This window comes from Brachycentrus maculatus, unplaced genomic scaffold (genome assembly GCF_059751285.1).
Source record: "Brachycentrus maculatus isolate JH-2025_06_01 unplaced genomic scaffold, ASM5975128v1 h1tg000257l, whole genome shotgun sequence".
Classification (NCBI taxonomy): Eukaryota; Metazoa; Arthropoda; class Insecta; order Trichoptera; family Brachycentridae; genus Brachycentrus; species Brachycentrus maculatus.
The window spans coordinates 221,940-249,692 of record NW_028281008.1 but is presented as its reverse complement, the minus strand read 5'-3'; the positions used below and the strand labels follow the sequence as shown (position 1 = coordinate 249,692).

Sequence of the window (27,753 nt, the reverse complement as noted above, 5' to 3'; positions counted from 1 at the left end):
ACAAATTGTTATTTGAGTCTGGAGCACTCAGCGCGAGTACGTACTTTATTTCAATCACCTGTTAATGCCTGTTTCCACCTGCAAATTGATCCGAGCTCCGAGGCCAGTTAGTTGATAAGATGCGGTTACGGAGTATAGACGTTGTGTAAAATGTAAAACAATATCGTTTACAGCTACCAACCGCGAAATACTTATTGTTATTTGTAATTAAATAAATAAATTTAAAAACGACGAGCTGATTTTTACGCCTAAAATTTAAATGTTAAATAAATTTCATCCTACTGATCCTTCTTTAGTATATTAATAAAAATATATTACAGTCATTGTAATTTTTTGTGAATTTATCAATGGATTTAATTTAATATGGTCAATAAATGTGTATAAAATTAATATAATTTTTTGAATTGGTATGACTTGTGAAAAAATAAATCGTCATTATAATATGAAGACTGTCGATAAAAAAAGGATTAATTCATAAAGAGGTAAGTAATTTTATAAGCTACATTGTATGGTCTTGAAGTTGAGTGAACAATTTTAAAACTTTTTTTCATATATAACAACAACAACAAAATATAACAAAAAACACAATTATCATAAAAAAAATCCACGAAACTTGGTCTAAATTTTATATTTATTCTTTAGTTCTCAGGGTGTCGATTCCAAATGATTTACAATGTAGTATAAAGTCGACATTACAATAATGTGTACTCATTGGGTTTTCAATTATTTTTTGTAATGAGTAATATCGTGGATGACATGGCCGAATGATACGATCTATTTCGTATGTACCCACCTCCAATATTAAACATTTAATAGCACTTGTATAAATAGTTCCGCTATTTGATGAGTTTATGGATAATGGGAGCAGATTAAAGAGGTTTATCGCGAAATACTCTTAATTCTTTTGTAATGAGTAATATCGTGGATGACATGGCCGAATGATACGATCTATTTCGTATGTACCCACCTCCAATATTAAACATTTAATAGCACTTGTATAAATAGTTCCGCTATTTGATGAGTTTATGGATAATGGGAGCAGATTAAAGAGGTTTATCGCGAAATACTCTTAATTCTTTTGACCAAACGTGGTAATTGTATTTTATTTGAAATATAATATGCATAACATAATATGCAGTAGTTTATACGTATCTCAGGAATAAAGTCTGTTGAATGGGTGCATTGAAATTGATTTTATCATATGTATACGTAAATAATAATGGTAATTTAATTTACTGTAGTAGACAATATCGTAATTTCGTTATAAACCTTGTGCGGATAACAATAATTATTATTGTTTTAGAAAATAGTAACAATCTATGACATAATTATGTATTTTATCCTAATGTACCTACTTATAATAATATCATATGTTTTAATATATGTATATATATATATATATATATATATATATATATATATATATATATATATATATATATATATATATATATATATATATATAATAAGATATAGGTTGGTATATGGTATACTGAAATGTATACGTTGTCCATAGCATTGATAGTCACGTTGCAAAAAAACGGATTCATATGAGAAAATCAATGGCTCGTTTGAATTATTTTACTTTATTTCCGCTAAATAACCTAGGCACCTAAATATTTTCCAGGTTTAAAAAAAATAACACGAAAAACAACACTTGAAAATATACTCATTACCACGTTATATAGGTACATTTTGCATTTTGTCACTTCTACGATATGGTAAATGAATGATATAATATTTGTTGTGAAAAAAAAAACTTATTATTTATTCATCAAAGTGTTATGTGACTTGTTTCACCGGGAATTGATAATTTTTCTTATAATTGCTAACGAGACAATATTGTGTACATCAACCCCCAGTCATACAAGTGTAAGAAGACCTCAATGTATATATATGTTGTAATTATAAATAATGCTGAAAATGTTTGAATGTATTCATTTAAGTTTGAAACGAGGATATTTTTAGAGCTCCATTGTTCTATTCTTATATTAATATATAAATCAAAATACGATTTACGATTCTATAGAATTTATTTATTTTTGTGACACCTATTGTTCTGTTCGTTTGAAAATGCCCATTCATAAAATGAATGTTAGCAAAATAAAGACACAATCAGGGGTGAGCATTCCATATAGGCAGAAAAACAGTGCCTACCCAACCTTACTCGCGCGTGTCGTACAGGAACATAATAGAGCCTACCCTACCTTACTAAGTGCCTACCTTACCTTGATACCTACCTCTACTGCCTGGCTTGATAAAAAAATTATATACACTCCACTGCACAGAAAAGAGCAAAAAACGTATCCGCTTTTGTCGTATTGGCGCGTTTGGTTACACTTTAATTCCCAGGGGGGATCAAAAATCAAAAAAAGTGATTCTTTTAATATTTATTTACATTATTTTTAACATGTCAACTAAGATGAAGAAGAATATGGAGTCTGGGCATTTACGGGGCTTACAACCGTCATAGGCGGGTTTCAGTGATCACTTTACACACGTGTAACATTCACCAATTCTACCCATGATCGACTTAAACCAGCCTATGATGGTCGCAAGCCCCGTAAATGCCCAGACTTCCATATTCTTCTTCATCTATGTTGAGATGTTAAAAACAATGTAAAAAATAACTCCTAATTGGAGATAATTCTAATTTGTGAAGTATTTGGACACTCAAAATGTTTTTAATATTTATTTAATATCATCCTAGACTGGTACCCGAAGACCGAAGATCACCTTGTCTTCGTGTAATTAACGATCAAGATAACTCTACGTCGGTATGATGCAGTGCCCTATGCACCATGGATGTGGATAAGGGTTAGAAGAATATAAACAAATGTGCATCTTCTTGAAATAGACGTTTTACGGATACGTTTTGAGATTATGCAAGTAGTAATTTTTATATTGACGTCCGGCTCAACGAGGTACCTTCATTTCAAACAATTTTTTATTAGGGTCTCCGTTTTCAAGTGATGATTAGTTCACCAATTCTACCCATGATCCTTCGCCTCCAGCTCCATAGCCTTCGCCTCCAGCTCCAGGGTCCGCAATCGCTCACCTCTACAGGCACTGTCCGTGGGTGAAAGACGAGATGCAGTGCCGTCACAAGGTGTTCACTGTCAAATTACAAGGCAAATCTCATCATTGTCTTTATGTCTCGCCCTCGTTTGATACTATAACACATAAACCACAGTGATTATGACTAATTTTGATGTTTGAATAAAACATCTTCATAACTATCTTAAAACCGTAATCATAATTGGGAGTAAATGAACATTTCAGACGAAACATCAAATAAAATGGGTTGCAATTACAGTGGAAACGTAATGCAGTAACTACACAGTGATTTTTTCTACCTATTTTTTTAACCTATTTTCGGAAAAAATGTAAATATACACTTATGTGTGTATAGCATTTACATTAATTTGCCCATCGGCAAGACGGCACTGGCAAGAAATTATGTATATCTGTACATAGGTGTGAACCGAGTAAATTATGGAGTCACTCTTTGTTTTCATATTGACCATAATAAATCTTGTGTGTTTTATCCCGCGTAGTGGATAATTATAGATTGAAATAATTTAATATACTCACACTTTGTTTCTTGATAAGAGGAATATTTTAATTATACGTCTACACCGTTGTACAGACGTATTGTAATTTCATTGTGTAATTTTTCTGTTTAAAAATATCACAGTGTTGCGAGCAAATTCACAAAAAATTCTATCCTATCACAGTAGACAATGTGTGTTTATTCATGCCACTGGAACGTGATAAAATAATTTTAATGCTATCAAACAATTTTTTGAGGAGCAATGAATACTGGTTCAAACGATAAAAGTGTGATTTTTTGGATAATCAACCCATACTTTACTTTACTTTTCGTATGGCGTTTAGCAAGAAGAATATAATTCATAGCACATGGTAAATCTTATCCAAAACACAAGTAAGTATATCACGAATTAAAAAAGTTGTGAAAAAACTATTTAACCTAAAAAAATCCAGTTTTCTTTGTTGTTGCGTTGTACTTATGCTTTGTTGTACTTTGTTTATGTGTACTTATACATTAAAAAAGCCGTCCTAAAGTTACTGAAAGTCTGTTATGAAAAAACCCTACTATAAAAATAAAATTATAGATCTAATATATTTTTATTGGTACTCACTTAGAGTTTAATAACAGGTCAAGGATCCTAAGTTTAACGAGCAATAAACTTAACTTTGAGTTCTCTATTGAGTATAGGTATTCAAGACCTCCTAAAGTAAATTGGTTTTGTGGACTCAATAATATAGGACAGGACAGTTTGTAGACTCAATAATATAGCACAGGACAGTTTGAAGTTCAGATGATGCCGATGCTTTTGGTTATCATTCGGAATGTGTATATTCCATAGATCCTAATATTAACGTTTCCATTGGGTTGACCCACATTTCAGAGACAATAATGCGGTCTCTGCTGCCATCTTAGTTTCAAGAAGACCAATTCCGTGGGTCCCGATTTCATCCCTCCATTTTTCTTAAAAGGGTGTGTCTTCTAACAAAACCCGCTTTGTTTTCATTTAACTGACTTCTCTTTTTCAAATTACTGAGTTATGTGACCCTTGTGGAAGCAATGACTCTTCTCCAGTTATGAGCTGCACGTAGCGCTCCAACCACCGAGGTGTCTGCCGCTACCTTTAAATGACTATACATAAGTTATACCGTTTTAAACGTCTTGAATATTTGTCGCATAGGTAAGCAGGTATACGTTTAAAAAAATCGAATTTACCAATGTTTCAAAAAATCATATTAAAAAAGTCCATACAATAAAATATGGCGATACTCACTCCTATATCCTTCCCTCCTCCAGTTAAAATCACATATTTTTTAGTAAATTATCGTCGCTTTGTGTTCCATATGCTTAACATTAATGTAAACGCAGTCAGTTTTGTTATGTTTGACGTAATTTTAACTTCAACGGTAGAAAATGTGATTTTGAATGGTTTTGGTATTCGTGTAAATAATTGTAATTTATTTATCTCTTTTAATTTCTCGACAGAATTAAATGAAGAATATATAATTTTACTCTATGAAAATGCAAACATATGTGATACCTATGCTAAAAATTGAGAAAAAAATATAGCAAAACGACAGTTCGAAGACGTATAAAAGAACAGGTCGGGATTTTTTTACTGTTTTTCGTTATGTTAAAATGAATGGTTGACTTATATAGAGCATAGGTACTTACATCCATGCATTAGTTGTAAGTCGCAATCATAAACAAAATAAACAAGATACGTGGGCGTATTTATTAACATAATAATATAACCGAGTGGCTGCTAACTTTTATTGTAACTAGTATACCATATCACATGCTCAAAATGACTAATATTAATAAAAAATAAATTAATCGTTTGATTGAGATAACATTAATTTGTGTCTGTTGTCTATCCGTACATATATCTTTAAAAAACTATAATATTAATTATAGCCCAAGGGCTTTGGCTGTCATTGAAAAAACCTTTTAAAAGATGGCGGGTACATATTATAGTAAACTAATTACACGTAAGAGTTTAGAAACATTTTACATTCGTTATAAATAGATTATAAAAATAATGTAATTAATAATAATTAGTTAATGAATTTGAAGCTCCAAGAATACAAACATCAACGGTTCAAACAGTTATTTTGGGTAAATAAATAAATATACTATAACTAACTAACTAACTAACCATCACGCCGCTTCCCCGCAGGGGTAGGCAGAGAGAATAGAGCGCCACACCACTCTGTCCTTGCAAACATTCTTCGCCTCTTCCACGTTCATGCATCTCCTCATACGTACCCGCCGATTGTTACGACTCCTAACCTGACCACTTTCAAGTATTTGGCATACCTAATCGTGCCATGTTTTTCCCGGTCTTCCTCTGGTTCTTTTCCCGCTAACATTCGCCTCATAAATTTGTTTTACCGTTCTTTCCTCACTCATTCGTTCTACATGTCCAAACCATCTCAACACACCTTTCTTAATTTTATCGATAATGCTTATCTCAGCTTTGCATTCCTTCCTTATTTCACTATTCGTACATCTATCATACATCGTTTTGTCGCACATTCTTCTGAGAGATCGCATTTCGACTGCATTCAGTCTACTTTCATCCTTCTTTTGCCAACTCCATGTTTCACTTCCATACATCAGAGTTGGAACCAGGACTCCGTTGTGCACTGAAAAGTATGTATGTGCATAATATAAAAAGTGGTTAAATGAAGTGTTACATTCTTCTAACCCTTATCTGTACCCAATGGTGGAAGTGGAAAGGGCTCTGCATCGTATCGATGCAGTGTTATCTACATGAAGGCAAGATAATAACCAAAGTTGTGCGCTTCAGGTACCAGTCCAGGGTAGATAAACATAAATAACCATCAAGATAACATAGCATTGCGTTGATGCGATGCGGTGAACTTTACAGCACAGGGTTCAGAAGAGGCTTAAAAGAGTATGATCATAATAACTTTTTTCTACGTTTTTAGGTATGTTTGCACAATTAAAAATGTGTATTTTTGATTGGGAATGAACGCTAGTGGAACTTTTGGCGTTGTATGAGATCAGCGACGATATTTATAATTTATGACATCGTTGAATATCAAATTAAATTATTAATAATTTTCTAGTTGTACCACCGTACGGCATAATATTAGCATTCATTGCGTAATTGGTGCCATTTCAGTACCCAAAGTGGACGACTAGTTTTCTTTTAATGCTTTAATAATAGGTTTATGAAGCAGTTACATTTTATGATATCTATGTACAACTTGTTAATGATTATAAAATGCAACTTCATAATTTGATGCCATTATCGCATGTCTTTTATCTTTTTCTTCCTGTCGGGATTATAGAACTCCGGCTCAGAAGCTCGCCATGTCTAATTATTATTTTTTATATAAAATGCCCGAATAATCACGTGAGCGACATCTTAAAGTTTCGTTACTGTAACAAAAAATGTTTGCAAGTCAATACAATATACTATCTTCCTTTTCTTCGTCTTGTTTTGTCGGTTTACTGCTAAAATAGATCGCCCTCATAAGTGCTTCATGAGCTTTGAGCTGGCTCCTGGATTTTGCAGCACTCAATACCATTCACCATCGTTTCAGCGGTCTTTCCATAGGCCTCCTTGTAACTTTGGGACTCCACCAAATATGTCTCGAGATCAGTTCATAATTATTAACTGAAAAAAGTCTCAGTAACAGAGCATCCTAAATGGGAGAAACTCTGAAACACCATAAAATATATATAGTGCTGTGAGATGGAAAATTTTTATTTCAGGTTTAAGGTACACGAAAGTAGAGGAAGAGGTAGTTGTACATTTTAATATTCTATGTAATTCAAATACAGGTGTCCAAACTTTTACCAACAACTCGTAACCTTACCACTCTTGAGACTATGTTAGATTCCTTTTTTAGGACTTATAGTTGTTGCCTACTATTTTACAACTGTAATACAATTAAATTTAAATAACGAAGCGTAATTTTGGACAGGTGAAGATAAGATGAGATCAGCTCCAGCGCTGCCTCATGTTTAGCTCCCATCTGTGCTCCACAAGCAGTTTTATGGTGAAGTTAGAACTTTTCATCAGCCTCCCCCACAAGCCAATGAAGAGCTTTAACTAATAATATATAAATTAGGACACTAATGTCAAGTGACTGAATATTATTAGTTGTTTTTTTTAGTTTATCAGTACAGTGAATCAGTACATTATCTTTTCCAATCGTTTGATTGTTTGACATCTGTCTTGTTGTTCATTGAATTGACACCATATTGAAATGCATTGTTACACCATTCGTTTGAATCGCTATCATCTGATCGTTAATCATTCTCAGCTATAAACATAATAAATTAAACAATGCAAAATCATCTATACACAGGTTTATTACGACTAAAATGGTTTTAGACATTTTTGTGACTTGACTAAGATAGATGTTGGCGCTAATCACACTCATTATTTTATACAGTGGAAAATAGTTGCCAAATAGCAAAAATATGAAGTCATTATTTCACAAAATTATACATATTTTTTAGAATTTACTTTCATCGGTGTTGATCTTCGACACCGAGAGAGGGTTAACCGATTTGTGTAAAGTCAGTGATTAGTTCTCGAGTGTTATTATTGACAAGTTAAGCTGACAAGCATTTGTTATATAGATTGGATAATTATTATTATTATGGCGAAATTTCACTTTGCGATATTTAGAACACATCAGTCATGGTAATATAGATTAATTATTATTATTATTAAATGTAAGCGTTGTCGCAGACACAACTTTTAATGCTAAGCCGATTTAATATTTTTTTTAATATGTGAAGGTAATACATGCTCAATTTAATATCCGAACTTAAAAAAAATAATTAAATAATTATACACAGTGTAATGGTTTATATTAATTTGAAGAGCTTATAGACCAGCAATTTTAGTATGTAGTAGGTACCTACCTACTGAGAGTTCTTAAGGTGAAGTTTGTTCACCCATTTCCATTTTTAAATTACTGGTGGCCATTATTTTTTGGTCGGTTATAATCACACAAAAAATCATCTCAATAAAATAAAAGTAAACCCTTCGCTGTGTCTATAGATGGCGGTTGAACGTCTTAAATATTCATTTAATTAGTTTACACATAATTCTGCGATTACAGTAATGGTTCAAAATGCTACACATTTCATATACAGCAAAATTATTTTTACATAGGAAATGATTACAACTATATAAATAACTAACTTCTTAACTAACTATCACGCCGCTTCTCCACAAGGGTAGACAGAGATAATAGAACGCCACACTACTCTGTCTATGCAAACATTCTTCGCCTAGTCCAAATTCATGCATCTCCTTACACATACTCGCCGATTATTTCGACTCCTGACCCGACCGCTTTCAAGTATTATATATTGTATTTTTTTAAACTCTTTATTCCAGCTTGACTAAGTGGTGGGTGCAATACTTAGTCAGCCATATAAGTTTTATATTTTATGTTGTACGCAAAATGTTCAATATTTTTTACCATTGCTTACACAGAGACAATATGTAAAAAAATGAAAATATTGATACAATTGAGCGTTAAAATAATAATAATTGAGAATAAGACGCCCGTATAAAATATCGACCATAACATGTTTGCCTAAAATATTTCTCTTCTCTCTTTAAGGTCCGCTTGTACCGCATATGGGAAACTAGAAAAGCGCATTTTTACGTTTTCAAGAACGTTATTTGTTTAAAATGTAGATGAAACAGCTTCATGAGTGCATAATATCGTAAGGTTTTGACTAATTGCAAAAAATCAAAGTAGGTACCAATTTGATATACTGGAATACGACACTAGAATCAAACCTACTTACACACATGTATATTTTGGTATAGCGAGAAGGCTCGTTGAATAACAAGGTAAGCTGACAGAACCATTTGCATACTAAATAATAAAATCGTATTAGGATTACATTACATTTTACTAAAGTGAGGAACATTCGAAGGAATTTAATTTATTTTTAATTTTTGTTTGACTTGGTAAATACCACTACTTCTTAATCACAAAGTGCCGAATCAATTAATGAATTTAATTTAGACTAAAACGGTTGTTGATAAATAATATCCCTAGTACCCGTTACTATTATGATGAAAAGACAATATACAAATAAATGAACCGATCCGCGCCCCATGTATCTCGCCCTTATCCAGTTCAAATATAATTTCTGTAGCTCTATATCCCATATGCTTAAAATCAATAGAAACGCATCCCAATATCGTTAATCCGAATAACGTCTTTAAACGAAATTTCCGACGACAGTAAGTAGAAATTTAAAATAACTATATTTGCTGCACTTTCTTTGTGCTTTTATTTGTTCAAAAAACGTCAGTCATGCTTAATTCGTGATTGTTTTCCTAAAATCGATGGTTACTCAGTCTACAAAAAATATCAATAAAAAATATTTAAATATTTGCATGTTCCCCATTGTAAGACAATAATTATTTTATGGTTTCGTTGAAGACCACAAAATCAAAGTTTAGCTATTAGAAATCACGTATTTGGGGACTACAATTTAATCTTCTGTTACACATGATATTTTATATATTGAAATAAAATATATACATAATAATAATGCATGACGAGAGAATGACTGCAAGGGTGTATTTGGCAAATGTGATAGGGAGAAAAGTAGGAAGACGGCCAGAAAAAATCGGTCATCAGTCTTCGTGACTGGAGGGCAAGTATGGATATAGAGGAAGCTGGGAGTATGTCGGGACAGACGCGTATGGCGTTCCATCCTCCAGAGAAACGGGGTGATATTAGGAGTGATAAATAAATGAGTAAGTACATACATAAATTTTAAAAGAAAATTTAGAATTTATTAAATAATTATTCAATAATTATTCACATTATATTTTTTTACATTATTTATTTCAACAAAGTTTACTTTAAATAATAAAGTCAAAAAATCGCGAGTACTTGTTTTGTATGAAAATACGCCAGCGTTACCTTCTGATACCTTGTGAGGATGACGCTTATCTCAATGGCTCTGCTTACCCCGCGCCCCGCCCCCGCCCCCTAGATGGGGTCGCATCTCATCGGGGTGGGATATTTTTATGTATAATGCATCCTGTATGATCCTATATGAGTTTACGAAGAAGGTTTTTAAATATTCATGATTCTATACGAACTATTATGATTAACTGTCATACTGCACTCTGAACCAAGGTACTAGGTCATCAAATTGCAATTATCTTTTGCAGAGGAGTCCAAAACACGGCTTTTTTCAGTGCGGGCCGCAGTCTTTTTGATGTACCGCAAATCAGGATTTTTTTCCATGAACATTAGAAACATTATTTTGTTTTTATTGCCTCCTAAATAAATAAATAAAATATTGATTCGTATGATTTTTTAAAAATAATTTTATTATAACAATGACGTCCCTGCATTTTTATTTTTTATTTAAAAAAAATAAAGTACGTGTTACTGCGACTCTCCAATGTATATATATATATATATATATATATATATATATATATATATATATATATATATATATATATATATATATATATATATATATATATATATATATATATATATATATATATATATATATATATATATATATATATATATATATATATATATATATATATATATATATATATATATATATAACGTGGTAATATTTTCCTTTTGAAAATTAAGTGTAAATAATATGTAAAGTGGGTGTATAATAATAAAATAAACAATGTGTTGCTTTGTAATTAAAGTTTATTCTTAATTTATCTTTATAATAATTTTTATATCTATCTATCTATCTATCTATCTGATTCTGACAGTTAATAATATTATCGGAAGTCTTTTGTTTTATTCTGAGCGACGCATGCGGCATCTGGTGGTAGAACTGTTTTATGTAGGTACTTTTTGTAAGTACTTAATAAAATGTATAGGTAGGTACCTAGTTATTTTATTACATCTCCCCCCTTGCGGATGAAAATTCATAGTAAAATTTTCACTCGTCCTCCGGATCATCTTCTTGTAGTGAAGGGACTGGTATAAGTTTAGTGATATGATAAAGTTTTTTTTTTTTTTTTTTTTCTTTCTTTCTTTTTTTTCCTTCTTTTTTTTCTTTCTTGTTTTTTTTTTCTTTCTTTCTTTTTTTTTTCCTTCTTTTTTTCGTTCTTGTTTTTTTTCTTTCTTTCTTTTTTTTTTCTTTTTTCCGTTCTTTTTTTTCTTTCTTTTTTTTGTATTTTTTTTTTCTTCTTGACCCTTTTAAAGTAGACACAGTTTTTTTTCAATCCATTTGTTTTTTTCTTTTGAATTCCTTCATTTTTATTCTGATCTCTTAAAGTATCTTCTAATTTAACCAAATTTATAACTTTTAATTGTTCATCTGCATTTTCATTCGATTTTAATACTGGATTCCTGCTTAGACAATCTACTTCTAAATTCTTCTTTCCTGGAGTATATTTTATTTTATCTTTCGTAGAAGTTTTTTCTACTTTATTTTTATTATTATTTTTCAAGCACTGTTTCTGTGTTATTTGTATGTCTTCATTTTTATTCTGATCTTTTAAAATATCTTCTAATTTAACCAAATTTACAACTTTTAATTGTTCATTTGCATTTTCCTTCGATTCTAATACTGGATTCCTGCTCACACAATCTGCTTCGAAATTCTTCTTTTCTGGAGTATATTTTATTTTATATTTTGTAGAAATTTTTTCCACATTATTTTTATTTTCATTCTTCAAGCACTGTTTCTGTGTAATTTGTAAATCTTCATTTTTATTATTAATCTTATCATCCTCCTTTGTTTTAAACCAGCACGTTGCTTCAGAGTGATATCGAGTTCCCTTATTTAAATTTTCACAAATCTTACATGGACTTTTATCTTTAATTTTATCACTAGTTCTTAGATTTCCACGTCTTCTTTGATTATCTTCTAATCGTTTTCTTTGATCATCTTCTAATTTTTCTCTCTCACTCCGAACATATTGTAGTAATTGTTTTAATACATCTAATGTTTCATAATCCATTTCCATTTAACAAAATTGTCGTTTTATAACGTGGTAATATTTTCCTTTTGAAAATTAAGTGTAAATAATATGTAAAGTGGGTGTATAATAATAAAATAAACAATGTGTTGCTTTGTAATTAAAGTTTATTCTTAATTTATCTTTATAATAATTTTTATATCTATCTATCTATCTATCTATCTGATTCTGACAGTTAATAATATTATCGGAAGTCTTTTGTTTTATTCTGAGCGACGCATGCGGCATCTGGTGGTAGAACTGTTTTATGTAGGTACTTTTTGTAAGTACTTAATAAAATGTATAGGTAGGTACCTAGTTATTTTATTACATATATATTAGGATTAGCCCGGAATCGAATCTGGTTTGGATAGCCCTGATCTATTGCATTATATTTTGTATACTAATGATGTCATGAAGTGTACCATGATCGGTTTCCGCGAAAGATAAAAAATAACGAATAAAAAACTACAGTAAATGCAGTAAAAAATAACTGCATTCAAGACTAACGAAAATTTACGAGATTCTTTTTTTATGCAACTAACCATAAACAATCGATTTTTCACAATGTCACTATTTCCGTCTACTATTTTCTCTTATTATTGTTAAGGTAGTCGTATCATCGATTTATTTTGACTACTTCATAATGGTTGTCTTAATTCCTAATTACATTAGCCCACCTTGGTTTAGAAGTGAAATGCGATATTTTCTGAGTAATACTTACAAAAATTAATGTGGATGAACATTCGAACAGAATATCGATGTATTCAGCAAATATATTTTAAAATAAAAATTGGAAAAAAATATGGCATCCAATCTAAAACTTATCAACTTATATTTTACTTAAACTAACCAATATTGAATAAATTGTTTTTTCGAACTATATTTTTGTATTTTTTTTATTATTATGCAATGGTCAGCGCGCTCGGCTTCTGTTCTGGAGGTCCGGGTTCGATTCCTAGGGGGGGGGGTCAAATAAATATAAGTGATATTTCACTCTAATATTTATTCAATATAACCCTGGACTGGTACCTGAAGCGGAGGGCTGATCTCCTTTCCTTCATGTGTTAACGATCAAGATAACACTGCGTTTATATGATGCAGTGCCCTATGCACCATTGGGGTGCGGATAAGGGTTTGAAGAAGAATGTATTTTTGTATGCAAGGATATGAATTATTGCAAAGGTATTATGATTGATTACCTAAAAGCATATGTATATACCATATACTTATACCATTTGTTTTCAATACTATTTCACAATATGCCAAAGTTACTTTACGTATCAAAAATACTAATTACCAAATTATCGAATTGATGAAGCCGTGATTTCTTTCATATTTGCTCTCATTTGATTTACTAATCAAATAATCTTTTAAAAATCCGATATCATTTGAATATCAATCGACCCGAAATCGTACTAACTTACTGTCAAGGCGTTATAGGTAGGTATATGAAATGTGGTATTACAAATAATCCACGCGTGGTTTGGGAAAGTTCTATAGCAACACCTGTTTCTACAATCTGTTTAAACAGGAAAAGGGGGGAATTAGAATAAGATTTAGCACTGTCTTATTTTCAGTCTGATTAATTAATTATAGATACAAGTTATTATGCGAGAATTTTATACAAAAGATTTTATTTTACATCACGCTAAGGCAATAAAAGTTGAGTAAAACCAAGTGAAAAAAATAATGAATTCGAAATGATTCAGTGATTTTATATTTATCGCACGATTAGTCTTGTCTTGTCTTGTATGAAGGTGAACCGAAACATGCATACAAGCAGTCGCTGATACGATACGTAAAACAATGGTTTATATTCATAGCGTAGCGCATTTCTTGTGACATTCTTTGATCTTCCGCTTCATCCTTCGAGGAAACAATCCGTGAATGAATTCTCAAGGAAAAAAATAGAAGGTGTTTCCTATTTCACATCCGACGACCTCGTTTCTTGACGAATATTAAAATGGAAGAACCCAGAATGGTAGCGCTCAAGACGATCAGCATCACTACCATGGGAGTGTGATCTCCGCGTCTCGGTTGATCCGTTTTCTCTAGATAATCGTCTTCCTCCGGCAGAACGACTTTGAAAGATATAACAGAAGTGGTGTCGAGGGTTTGGTTTTGGTCAGATCTGGCGTCGGTGTTTCTTCTATTCCGAAGTGCCCCGGGGGGTCCAGGGGCGGAGCAGCGAGGAGTCCGACAGTCTGAAGCCTCCAGACAGGCGACTAGCCGAACGCTCAGACGGACCTCTTCTCCGCTCCGCATACCTTCAAATAGAGCAGCCCTGAAAATAATATTTTAATATTATTGTTAATAATTCTTACTATTAACTTTAACTTCGCTATTGCTTTAAGACTTAGTGAAGACTAACCTTTATTATTACGTTACTATGGATTGTAGAAGGTCTTGTGTTCTTACTAATGGGTAAGTCTGTGTTTGATTAGGATTGTATAATTGAATACCCCAAACTCTAAATGTTTATCTTTTGGAACAGTACCGTTCAATAAGGAATCTCCTGATTTATATGTACGGTATTTGATAGAAATTTCTGCGATTTTTCCTACTTTTTAAAATCGTCAGTGAAATTAAGCACACACAAAATTTTATTCTGACTTAAAATTTCGGTATAAATTTCAGATAATTATTTTATCGTATCGCTACATTAACGAAGAGTTTTATTGTGATGAGTTTTATTTTATTTTTATCTATCAAAGTCTGGGATTAACAGGGCTACGACCAGCCATTGGCTGGTTTAAACGATCACTTTATACAGTGGGTACGAGTATCATGCACCTTTATATCCATTATTATAAATAATATTTCTTATACTACTCGAATATCAGAAAATTTTATATGTATATACATTTCAAAGAACATTGTCAACTTTGGAGTTGGAAAACTTAGACTCACTCAAAATAATGCCAATAAAATTGCTGGTTCAATAATAATAATTATTATTACCTAATTATAATTAGGTTTAATAAATTGAAATGATGTATTTGCCTTTTCCTAGTCTGTTATAATCGGGAAAGAATCTCACAAGCATAAATAGAGGGTATACGCTTATTTACTTCATTTACAATTTTAAACCAAATATGTCGACTTCCATTATACATTCTTATTTGAATAAAATTTCAGCATTTAGGAACCAAATATGTTTAACTCATATTATTGGGTATTACACCTCCATATCTAACGAAACTCACCTAGTTAATAATAGATACCTAACTTAGCAAATATAGCAACGCGTCTAATGGAAGAATGATGTCAAGTATGAAGTGCATTCATGGACAATAAATATTTTTAATAAATATAATACGATAAAATCTTTTATGCGCGTATTCACAATTGTCTTTGAAATTTGACCCTGCAATAAAAAGTCCTTACAAAAAAAGTCAAAAGTACGATCCGCACTCCCTGTATCCTATCATTATCTAGTGAAAATCTTCATATTTATAGTAAATTACCGGCGCTTAACACCTTTTCTCGAAAGGCTCATAGCTCGTGCCTTCTTAAAACATTCACCAAGGCAAAACATTAAGCAAAAAACGTAAAACGTAACACATTTACGATTATTGATATCCTTACCGGTGCAATATATTTTTTTAAATTCTCTCTGGTGTAATCGTTTTTTTTTATTTATTGATCGATTCAAGATTTACGTCACTTTACGCATGACCTTTATTTTATTAGAGTTTATATTAGCTGTCAAAATGTATGATTATGATGAGCTAATTTGTAAAAAAAGTTTTGTTCTTGATTATTGTTTTCATAATAGTGTAATAATTTATTTACTTCTATTTAATTGGCCATTTTCGATTCCTAACCAATATTCGTTAAAAACTATCATTTTACTCTCATGATTCGAATATTGACTGTCACAAAGCAAAATGACTGATATCAGCTGACTATGAAATGACAGATCGTAGGTGCGTTTGAAAAAAAAAATGTTATGTTAAAAAATAAATGTCGTTCAGCTTATTTTAATATAGAGGATTTTTTTCAAGTCCCTGTCAAATTTTCCAATTCACGCCTGGAAATTAGTAGTAGGCAATGTACTGTTAAACTGAAGTTTTATATTAATTTTCATATTAATTGAGTATATTTATTTGCAGTACCATCTTTTGCAATATTAGTATAGTGTAGTTTTTATTTTATACATCACAGTGACATACGAGACAGAGTGAAAAATTGTCCGCGCTCGAAAGTAGAATAGTAGAAACGAAGCCATTAACTACATAGTGAAGATAAATTTAACTTAACTCGTCGATCATGGTGTCAGGAAATTGAAGTAGGTACCCGATTAAAAAAGTAATATTCGTTTTCTACCGAATAAAGTTTATAAAGTTTATGTTATCTACGTTACGCAGTTAAAACTTCAACTTCCGTACGTAGACGATGCCCAGGCTACATTGAAATACGATTATATTGCATTTCTACCATTAGTTTCTTGTTGCCCATACAAAATTAGGCATTGGACATTAAAAATCTCAAGAGCAAAGAAAATATTTCCTTATCCTTGGAGCATGTACAATTTGCTTAGTCACGAGACGTGTTTGTATTTAAATTGTCGTACGTTAAATTATGCCCGAGTGCCGTGGACTTTAAGAACCTCATTGAGATTTTAAAAACGTCACAACTTGAGACAAGAGCCTTTAATTTGCGTGCAGGGAACCAATAACTTGTACACATTCTTATGACATTATACACATAATACCATCTGCATACTCCATACTCAATGTACCACCATATTCCATATTGTACACAAGTCTTATCTTTATTCTATCGCGGAACTCTATTCTAAAGATCGTAGAACAAACAATATTCTATGATAACCGTAACATAAATAGGATAACATTTTATTTGTGATCTCGAGCTAGATAATTCCTTGAGATAAGAAAAAGTTTTTATTTTTAAACTTTAATTTTCTACTTTAATATGTCTTTATAATCAAAGCTCACAGTATTATATAATAACAAAATTATACTATTGTGTATCTGTTCCCATTAACTGAAAAACTTATAATCTTACACTGTTCACTTAGTTGTGTGGCTATGACTTGGGTTAAAATCTGAAATGCGACATTTTGAGTGTGTCCAAATAGTTGTTCACAAATCTGGATCTCCAATTATAGGAGCTATTTTTCATATATGTTGAGATGTCAAAAAATAATATAGAAAATCAAAAATAGTCACTGAATTAATGTCAATATATTATACGTATCGGGTTCTCCATAACGATCCTTTTCTATGTCACAGATTTCTGTATGAATCTACTCGAGCAGCCTCTAAGCTGGGATTCCATACGGAAGTTAACGTAATATTTTAAAATTTGTAAAAAAAAAACAAATCTTATTTATTAATTATTTTTTGTTAACCTTATCTTTAAGATAAAACGGATAGACGATGGTTAAAAATGCCTAAGTCCTTAGATATAAGAGTCTAAGAGTAAAGTTAATGTTAACTGCGAAGATAAATCGTTAACTTCCTTATGGAATCCTAACCCTGGACTGAACAAAGATACTACCTATAAGTATCTATTATTCCCATGTTATTTATTTATTTTTTAATTACTATTTTAAATAAGAAATATTTACGCACGAAAACTTAAGATTTTTCTCTTCTCGCCACACTCTCCAAAACTACGTACATGGTTTTTAACAGGATCTTGTAAAATTAATATATCCTCAGAATAGTCACTCGTGATGAATTCGTGTGTTATTTGTAGTGTACGAGCCGTATCAACTTTACATGAAAATTGAAATAGAAGCTTGTGTTCTAAGAAATGTACATACTTTCATACCTAATGAGATAGACATATCGTAACATATAATGAAATATAACATCTCATGTCTATAAACTGTAATGATGTAATGAAATAGCTGTTTTGAATGAACTCGCCTGATGAGCAAGGTGTGAGCCAGAGGCGGCGCTGGTCGAGCCTCGCGGGGGCACAGCGCTCGGGCCCCGCTCGCTCTGCACCCGTCGGGCCCCAAGAGGGGTAGCGGTTGGCCCCCTGCCCCGGCGCCTCCACCGGACATGGTGACGGTACTTAGCCGAGATGCCACCCACCCTGGAATAAGGAAACACTGAGAATTATGGTTAACACGTTCTGTGCGTCGAACACGGCTCCCGTGTCCATACAAATATCGTAATACACGTTGACGTGAGTTGTATCGAATAAACATAAGGATGCGTAACCGGTTTTATGTGTTTTGAAAACGCGAAGGAATATACTTATTTATGATGTTTAAATAGAATGTATTATTTGATTTTAAACAAAGTAATGGGTTTTCAAAAATTCGCGAGTTTGACATTATTCTATAAGCATTGAACGTTAACCTGATTTATTTAGAGTTTTTTGTGTGTCAGGGGTCGGCTTTGGAATTTTTAAATCACTTGTGGATACATATTGTCAGAATATTGCGGTATAAGCCATGGCCGGTACCGATTTCTCCGGGATAGAATGACGATAGGAAAGTAGAGGGTAAAAAAGGTATTGTCAGAAAAAGGAGGTGCATTGGTATAAAACTTGCAAAGGATCTCTCTGCCATGGCGAAGGATAGTTCAAGATATCTCAGTATGGCGCCCAATCATCGTTAATTGGAGAGGCGCCAGAAGAAGGAGATACAACTCACCGTCTTCTGGTTCTATCTGCGCTCTCAGCATGAGCAGCTCGCCTATGGGGACGCGCGCTCCTCGCGGCAGGGGCTCTGTGTGGTCTCCGCGGGGCCCCTTCCTGTAGAGCCCCACGCGGGACCGCAGACCGCCCCTGGCCCCGCCGCGCGCTACCTCGGCGGATCGCCCAGAACTACAAATCGAACAAAATCCATCAATTCGCCAGCAATATCAATTTGCTTTTAGATACATATTTAAGACTTTTGCCTTTATAACGATAGCAACTTTGAAAGAATAAAAATGTTGAGAAAAAAGTAAGATTGGTCTATATATTTGTAATAATATACCTACTCCTGGGGATTTGTAATAATGTAGCGAAGGATACACAAAAATCTTATAAGAATCACATTGGAAGTTGATAGCTAGAAAACTTTCAATTAAAAAATACCTCCCAACCCAAAAAAGTTTGGGCAACCATAGTTTAGGGAGACAAAGTTCTCAAACACAAAATTTGGAAACGTGAGTTATTTACATAAAATGGTAATCGACTAAAATGGCTTTCGAATGGTAAGTCGAAGATGCGTTTGAAAGAATTTCGTTAAGTCAACAATTAATCCCTAAACCGAATACGACCAAATTGTAGTGTAAATATCTAAACGCTAAATAAATAAAAAAGGCTTTCAGTTTCTGACAGTGGATAGTTACTATGGTTACCCTACTTACCAATGTAAAGTGAGGAATTCATTTTGTCTTTTTATATTATCGGAACCCGTTTAGCGAAATCAATTTTTCCGTTAGATAATACGAGTACTCCGTAAAATTCATTGTAATTATGTAAAATATGGAGGACATGTTGCTGATTGTCGTATTTACCATTTACTCGGTCAAACAAAGGTTTTGTATACATACGTGCAGAAATACATTTTATATCCGACATGTTTTCTAACAATATACGCCTAGTCTAGTAGCCATGCCTGTAGGTACCTACCCACGTTATGCCTTAACTGTTACCTGTGCTAATTCGTATGATTAAACATGATGATGTAGAATGAGATATGAAATTATGGTGCGTTGGTTTAAAGAACGTCGAACAAACATTAATCGAGTATTTGTAAGATTTAAGTTTTGTACTGACATTTCTTGGTATAACTGCATTTTATATAATAAAATTATAACTATCCAGTCCTGTAAAACCGACATTATCAGACTGGTTCAGTCTGATGATGTTGGTAACACCAAACCCGGTCACTGGTGAAATAAAATAAAAGTGGAAAAAAACTTTATAGTTGCTGTTTTACAAAAAATTAATTTATTTTGAGAGTGAACCTATCGAGAGGGTATCTTGCTAACTACTCGGCTGTTTGAGAGTCCTGTAAGACTCTCAGCCGCGATTTTTAGATACAATCTATTTTATTTCTACCCATCTCCATTATATGTACATTTCGAGCGTAAGGATTGTTTGGGTGTCGTGAGATTGCTAAATTTGTTAATATTTCCTCCGTGATTGGAAATTTACGTTTTATCTTAATATTGGATTTTTGTGTAACGTTAACATTATTTAATGTAACTGTTTCGAGAAATAAGAGTTTTACCTTTTTTCATCATCAGTGAAAACACAATCTATTTGTTTATTTTTATTATTATTGGTGGTTAAACTGTTATTATAGAAAGCTAATACTCAATCAATCACAAATTTTCATGTTGAGTCTGTCGGGAATCAAACCTTGGACCTCGTGTATAATAATCAAATGTACTAACCACTATACTGTGGAAGCAAACTATATCTAAAATGTCAATTTTTGTTGCTTACATTGCATTGTCCACATCAATCGCTATGTGTTTAGTGTGTGCTGCTATCCTATCTTGCGTTCTACATTGGAGCGTTAGAACAGGGTCCTCGGCCAATTTCATTCTTGCAATAGTAGGAAATCGTAACTTTACACATAAATGCACTACGTCTGCAGACACAGAGCAATCCTTAACCGCGCACGCCTTAAACTGTCGTTTAGAAATGTTTATACGAAGTTTCGTATTGAATCGGGCAGAAATAGAGTCACTCTTCACCACACACGGAGAGTTGTCCAAAGGATAAACGTCTTCAAACACGGGAATATTGTCAACGCGCGATTTGACTGCCAGCTCCGCTTGGAATCTTCCATCTGTCGGAGTGTCAAAGCAATGCATTTCTGTAACTTCTACGTTGAGCAACCCTCTTTGCTTCGGTTGTCTTCCATCGAGAGAATCGTCTTCTAGGAAAGAAGGAAAATTGTCGAAAACTTTTGAAACCGGAGATCTCGCTATACCAACTCCGTACGGTGGAGGATACTTAGGAGGTTCGGAATAGTCCGGAGAGGATATTGGAAGATATTGCGGAGAGGGTGGAATAATCGCGGGCTGGTCTTGAGATACTGGAGGCAACAAGTCATTGAAAGGTTTCTCGGGCACAATATAGTTGTACCCGTCAAATGGCACATCTGGAGCATCTTGCGGAATTTCATCATGAGAGGGCCTATTGATAAACTCTTCATCCGTTGGAGCCGAAGTAGTGTAATCTGCGGGACCTGAATCACTCGGCGGAAGATATAGAGGAGGAGGCTCGTAGTAATAAAGGGTGTTTGGAAAATTTGGAAACTTTAAACTCCTCGATTGGGTAAAATCGTGTGTATTGTTCTGTGTGCTTATTGAATTATTAGTAGGCGTTGTAGATAAGCTCCTGAATCCTGGTGCATTGACAACCACTGTATCACTATCGTAATTTGGTTTGCTACTGGCGTAAGGCCGCCATTTGTCCTGATCAGTATTGTATTTGACTATAGGAGAGTCTCGAGGGACAAAACCGTAAGATGTATCCTTCGGCACCAGCACATCACATATCACAATTGTTAACTCTAGTAAAACTACACAAAGAGGTAGTAATTCGTTCTTCATTGCGAACATTGACCGATGCTCTATTCATTGACATTAAGAATGAATATTTATCAAAAACTGGTATCGCTTTTATAGTCTTAAAATATATGTGTCAGAGGATTGTCATTAAGTGGACTTAACTGGTCGTGAGCGACTTGCCACTGTTTTACTATCGATTTCGAGCACGCGGAGTCCGACACTCCGCGCTAATCGTGATCGATTTCAGCTCTTTTAATCTGTTTAACACGGCTTTACAATTGGATTGTTTTAATAATTTCACGCGCTCTGTTCGCATGTGAAGAGGTGAGGTGTGAGGTGATTAAGTGATGCACTTAATTTTATCTTCTTTGGCAGTCTTTATACTACTTTTTAATGGCGTTTCGAAACAAGAATGAAGTTAACTATAAATCATATATGTACCTATAACCGAGAATTTAATCTACTTACTAAACATAGAAATGAGACAGTCTATTAAAAAGGTTTAACTTAAGAAGATTATTCAACATTTTTAGGAAAAAACTACGCATGAATTATTGTAACTAGCGAATTATTATGTGTTTTATTAACTAACACATTACTATTGTACTATGATATATTTAATTCCCCAATACTGGGAAAGTAAATTATGGATTAAATGGTATTTGATATATTTTTAAACTTATGTTCTCACGTAAGATAGGTTTGCGATCATTTGTAGTTTTTTTTTGTAAATACAAATAGAAATCTAAACCGTTATATTACTCATCGATCACAGCGTACATATTATGAAGGTAATGGTTACTACTTGATTAGTTATTCTTCTTTTATCAGTTTTCCGTATCCCCACATGGATTAGTTCAAAGCCCAAACGTGTTTATTATTGTTTGAGATCTCCGCTACTGATAACAAAAGGAAGTAAATGCGGGACGAATTATCCAGTTAATTAAACCACGTAACGTTTTGCTATGAACTTTTTTATATTAGAAACGTGCAAACAAAAATCATAGATAAAATATCTGGATTTACGGTTAAATAATATTACTATCGTACGCCTAATTTGGTGAATGCAAATATCTACGTGAATTAGTTTAAAGCGGTATTACGGTGTACATATTTTGTCTTTTAGTGGTGCTTAAAGCACTGAATCCCCAAAGGTCTCGTATACAAGCTAGTAAGCGTACGATTTTGCAACCGCAAATGCCTCGACGTTGCTGATATTCACATTTTCATCTCCCATGGTATCTATTATTCCTCCTCCATTGTGATTTTAAGCACGCGGGGTACAGAGCGATGGTAAATGACTCTACTGTTGCTAGTTACTGGGTGAGGGTACGATGTATGATACAGGCTGCAAGGATCGGTCTAGACTCTTTTCATGTGTAGGTTTTTTTACAATGTTAAATATTAACGGGATATCTGAATACGGGTAGATATATTTTATCGCCACTTATTTTAAGCGGTTATCTGCGATAAGTTTAATTGGGAAAATCGATAGTTATGTTATTCATATTTGAGTGGTTACTCATTGTTTGTAGTGATGTAGTACATGGTTTTCTGCTTGGAGAGATTTTTTGAAAGATAATGTAATAATGTCACCATTACAAGTCACGATTTCGTTGTATTCGTTGACTCTCTCCAGCGCTATGTCCCCGTATCCCCGTATTGTACATCTTCGACATACATAACGTGATGGCACGGAGGATGAAAGTATGAATAAGAGTTGGAATTAATGATTTAAAAAAACACTTGCAAGTGCTACCGTTTCACTTTAATTTTTTTGTTGAATAACTGTTTTCTCAGTAAAATTCAACTGGTTCGAATGAATTTTTTAACCTACCGACGACGACAGCCAACGATAAAAGAAAATGTCGCCAAGAAATTCCCATACCGTAAATCCAATGAAGATGGTTGAATAATCACTGAACTGGCGCGCAAAAACAAATAACTTTGAATGAAAAAATCAGTTTCAAGTTTCAGCTATTTAAAAAAATATGTCTGTTTCTCAAAACTACCCTATAATTACTGTTGTATGCGAAAGAAAATTGAGAAAGAACAGTAATTAGGAAGAATGATAATGTGTAGCCGTAATGGCTAGGGCACTAGGGGTTGCATCCGAAGTGTCTGTGTAATTGACATACTAGCCTGTGTAACCTGGGGATTTCTATTTTTTCTTTTTAATGTAAACATTAAAATACAGTAAAAATACATCGCTCACTCCTTTCAAGAACGTCATAAATCAAAAAACTTGATTTTTCAGGAGAACGTTTTTAAAGTTTAAAAATATAATACAATGTATTAAAAATAAATATAAAGCCACTTACTGAACTTTTTTACTGTGCAACAAATCTTTTTAGGTAAAACCTGAAGGTTTTTTCTCTATTCGAAAAATATATAAAAAAAAATAATTGAATAAAACCTTTTCTTTAAAATGCAAAAACAACACTTTCTGCCCTGTAGCGGGTAAATATTAAACTAAAAATATGCCTCTTTTGCTGGGATATAGTAAATTTTCTGGGCATTCCGAAAACATGCACAACTAAAAATTGACGATTTTTGATTTATGACGTTCTTGAAAAAAACAGAGAGTAAAAATCCCCATTTCCTTTTTAGGCATGATGAGCGGGGACCTGACCGAGATGCTGAGTGCGAGGCGCCTGAGCGTGCCCGTGAGCCCCCGCCGCTACAGCAGCCTGGCCGTGCCCGGACTGGCGGGGGCGCCCGGCGCCCGCCGCCTCAGCGCGCTGGTCGTGCCCGGCGCCTATCCCGCGCCCGCGGGGGGCGCCGGCCGCCGCCTGAGCGCGCTCGTGCCCGAGTCCGTGGCGCGACGCCTGTCCAACGTGTCCAGCACCCTCGGCCTGGGGAGACCGTCGGAAAAGGACAGTCTTGTAGAACAAGGTTGGTAATGAGACAATACCTTATCGTACTATTAATACCGTCCAAATGTCAAGTGATGTTACAAAAATGTACCCACAGGGTTCGTCGACTGTTTTCTGCTAGTGTGACATTATTTAATATTTCCAACCCTCTCGGTGTAAGGTGTCGGCAGCAGTCGGTTTCTTCTCAGATCAAAGAACTTGACAAATCTAAATATCATATAACTCTATATGATATATACAAAACTTTATAGCGTCTACACGCGGGCAAAGGTTTTGGCTAATGTGTATAACAAGCCATTATGTTACGCGATGATTTTCGGTGCCGGTGAATTCCTATCTCTATTATTACTTCAATTGAATTATTATTTTTGTCGGCATTTACGCTGTGATATCGCACATCATAATGACTATACTTCTCTAAGTATCATAGAAGAACCGGGAGGTCTGAAATGAACCGTTTTGCAGGTAAGTCTCTGTGCGCGCTGTACATGCGCAGCCGCATCCGCCTGGCCGGCGCGGCGGCGGGCGCGAGCACGGAGGCGCGCGCCGCCGCGTGCTCGCAGCTGGCGGCGCCGTGGGCGGGCGCGCGCGCCGTGTTCCCGCGCGTGTCGCAGCTCGGCCGCGCGCTGGAGCGGAGCCGCCCGCGCCTCTACTCCGCGCTGGCGCGCCACGCCGCCCGCGCCGCCCAGCCCGACTCGCCCGACCCGCCCGACGCGCCGGACCTGGTTTACGGGATCGGGATGGAGTTGTTCAAAGAGGATATCACGTGGGGAAAGGTAAAAACAAAACCTATTGGTACACAGTTCGTGGCACCTTTGATAATTCTCATCGCACATCGCACATTGTAGTACCCAAAATTCAAATCTTAATTCTCCGGACCGAGTGTTGACATCGTAATGATTTAGGGTTAAAAACGTAGCTAATTTGTAATGCACTGACATATTTAATAAAACTGATGCTTTCATGCAGAGTCCATGTTGATCTTGGTAGCTATTTGGATCTGCTCCATCTCTTCCTCAACTCCTTACTATTAATTTTAAAAACATATGAAAGTGAAGAAATTACCATATTAACCCTACTAGGACTCGAATTTGAGATCTCATCCACGGTGGCCAAATGCGCTAACCGCTATAATAATGCAATAAACGCTGTCCAGATTGTCTCCCTGATGGCGGTATGCGGAGCTGTAGCCAGTGAGCCTCGCGCCATCCCGGACCTTGCTGGAATCCTGGAAGCGGCGGCAGCCATCATCCGAGGATCACTTCTTTCCTGGCTCTCTGACCACGGAGGATGGGTGTGTACTTTACATATTTGTTCTTATTCCTCTTTTAGCCCCTGTCCGTACTCAACTATAAATATGTACGAGTCCCTTTATGATTGTTTACCATATACATGCCCATGTATCATTTCTGGTCGAAACGGTGGCTGATATGGTCGCAGAGCACTGAAAACAAGTTTTGTGACCAGTCACCACCGCCACCTGAAATATTACACGGGTTAACATACAAATGATTTATTGTATATTGATATGATTACTTTTATTTGTTTCAGTATGGAATAGTAGACCACTGCCAACCCGTGGAAGAATCCATTGCAGCGCAGCCAGGGAAACTGCATTCCATTTACACGTCACTAACCGTTGTGGGGATCGTCAGTCTACTAGGGCTCGTGTGGTCTCTGCTCCGTGAACTACCTCTGTGATATATTGTTAAATAAATGTTCAACGGGTGGACCAACCAGCGAGTGAGATTGAAAATTTGACAAAGCATGGCGATATTTACAAGAATCTTGTAAATGTTACTCGAACTGTGTTGGCCTTTTAGTTACTGGTCCGTCATACTAGATACACAAGATTTATGTAAAAACACCAGCTCATTAGCTTGTCATCATTATGAAGACTGATTTCAAGAAAATATACTGAGGAATTGGAAGAACACATGCTTAAATACAAACAGTAAAAGAAGATATATTGGATGTCTGCTACACATGAGACACAGCACATTAATTTGACCCGCCATTGGCTCTCTTGAGTGACACACATATTTGTGATATATAAATATATACATATATTGTATAAAAGGAAGTTAGTTACATCTCTGTTGACATATCGCCCACTCCTTTCAAGAACGTCATAAATCAAAAAACTTGATTTTTCAGGAGAGTGATTTTAAAGTTTAAAAATATAATACAATGTATTAAAAATAAATATCAAACCACTTATTGAACTTTTTACTGTGCAACAGATCTTTTTAGGTATAACCTGAAGGTTTTTTCTCCATTTGAAAAATATTTAGTATATTTAAAAAAATAATTAAACAATACCTTTTCTTCAAAATGCATAAACAACACTTTCTTGCCTGTAGCGGGTAAATGTTAAGTTAAAAATATGCCTCTTTTGCCGGGATATAGTACATTTTCTAAGCATTCCGAAAAAATGCACAACTGAAAATTGACGATTTTTGATTAATGACGTTCTTGAAAGGAGTGAGCGATATGTACATATATTTCGATATACCAGGTCAAGCTAAGATAAGTGAGATTATGCTATATGTGAAATATTACGTTTATTCGGTACAAAGAAGTATAGTAACTAGGATTATATGAATATTATAATTAATATTATAACATGGATGGGCAAACAAATTTGTTGAAGATGCTAAATCATAAGATGATTGCATTTGTGTATTTCATTAAATAGTTCTAAAAAATCTTTCTTTCCACAAACAATTGATTGATGAACAATGATTTTAAGTTCACTTAATTATTTAAAAAAATAATGTTATTATAAAATAATCACCTTTTATTGTATTTCATTGCAAGTAAACAGTTTTCTAAACATAA

General features: G+C 34.1%; 1 protein-coding gene across 2 annotated transcripts; it reads left to right on the top strand.

Moving 5' to 3' along the window:
- The first annotated feature begins 109 nt into the window (after nt 1–109).
- On the top strand, nt 110–27,753 carry LOC148306010 (bcl-2-related ovarian killer protein-like). Of its 2 annotated transcripts, none has more exons than XM_088265705.1 (5): nt 110–482; nt 24,647–24,931; nt 25,378–25,688; nt 26,069–26,206; nt 26,464–27,753. In XM_088265705.1, exons 2-5 carry the CDS (start codon nt 24,649–24,651, stop codon nt 26,611–26,613), a joined length of 882 nt encoding a protein of 293 aa, XP_088121831.1. In that variant the 5' UTR covers nt 110–482; nt 24,647–24,648; the 3' UTR covers nt 26,614–27,753. The 2 variants fall into 2 exon arrangements, with proteins under 2 accessions (XP_088121831.1, XP_088121830.1); XM_088265704.1 differs by lacking the exon at nt 110–482 and adding an exon at nt 16,666–16,824.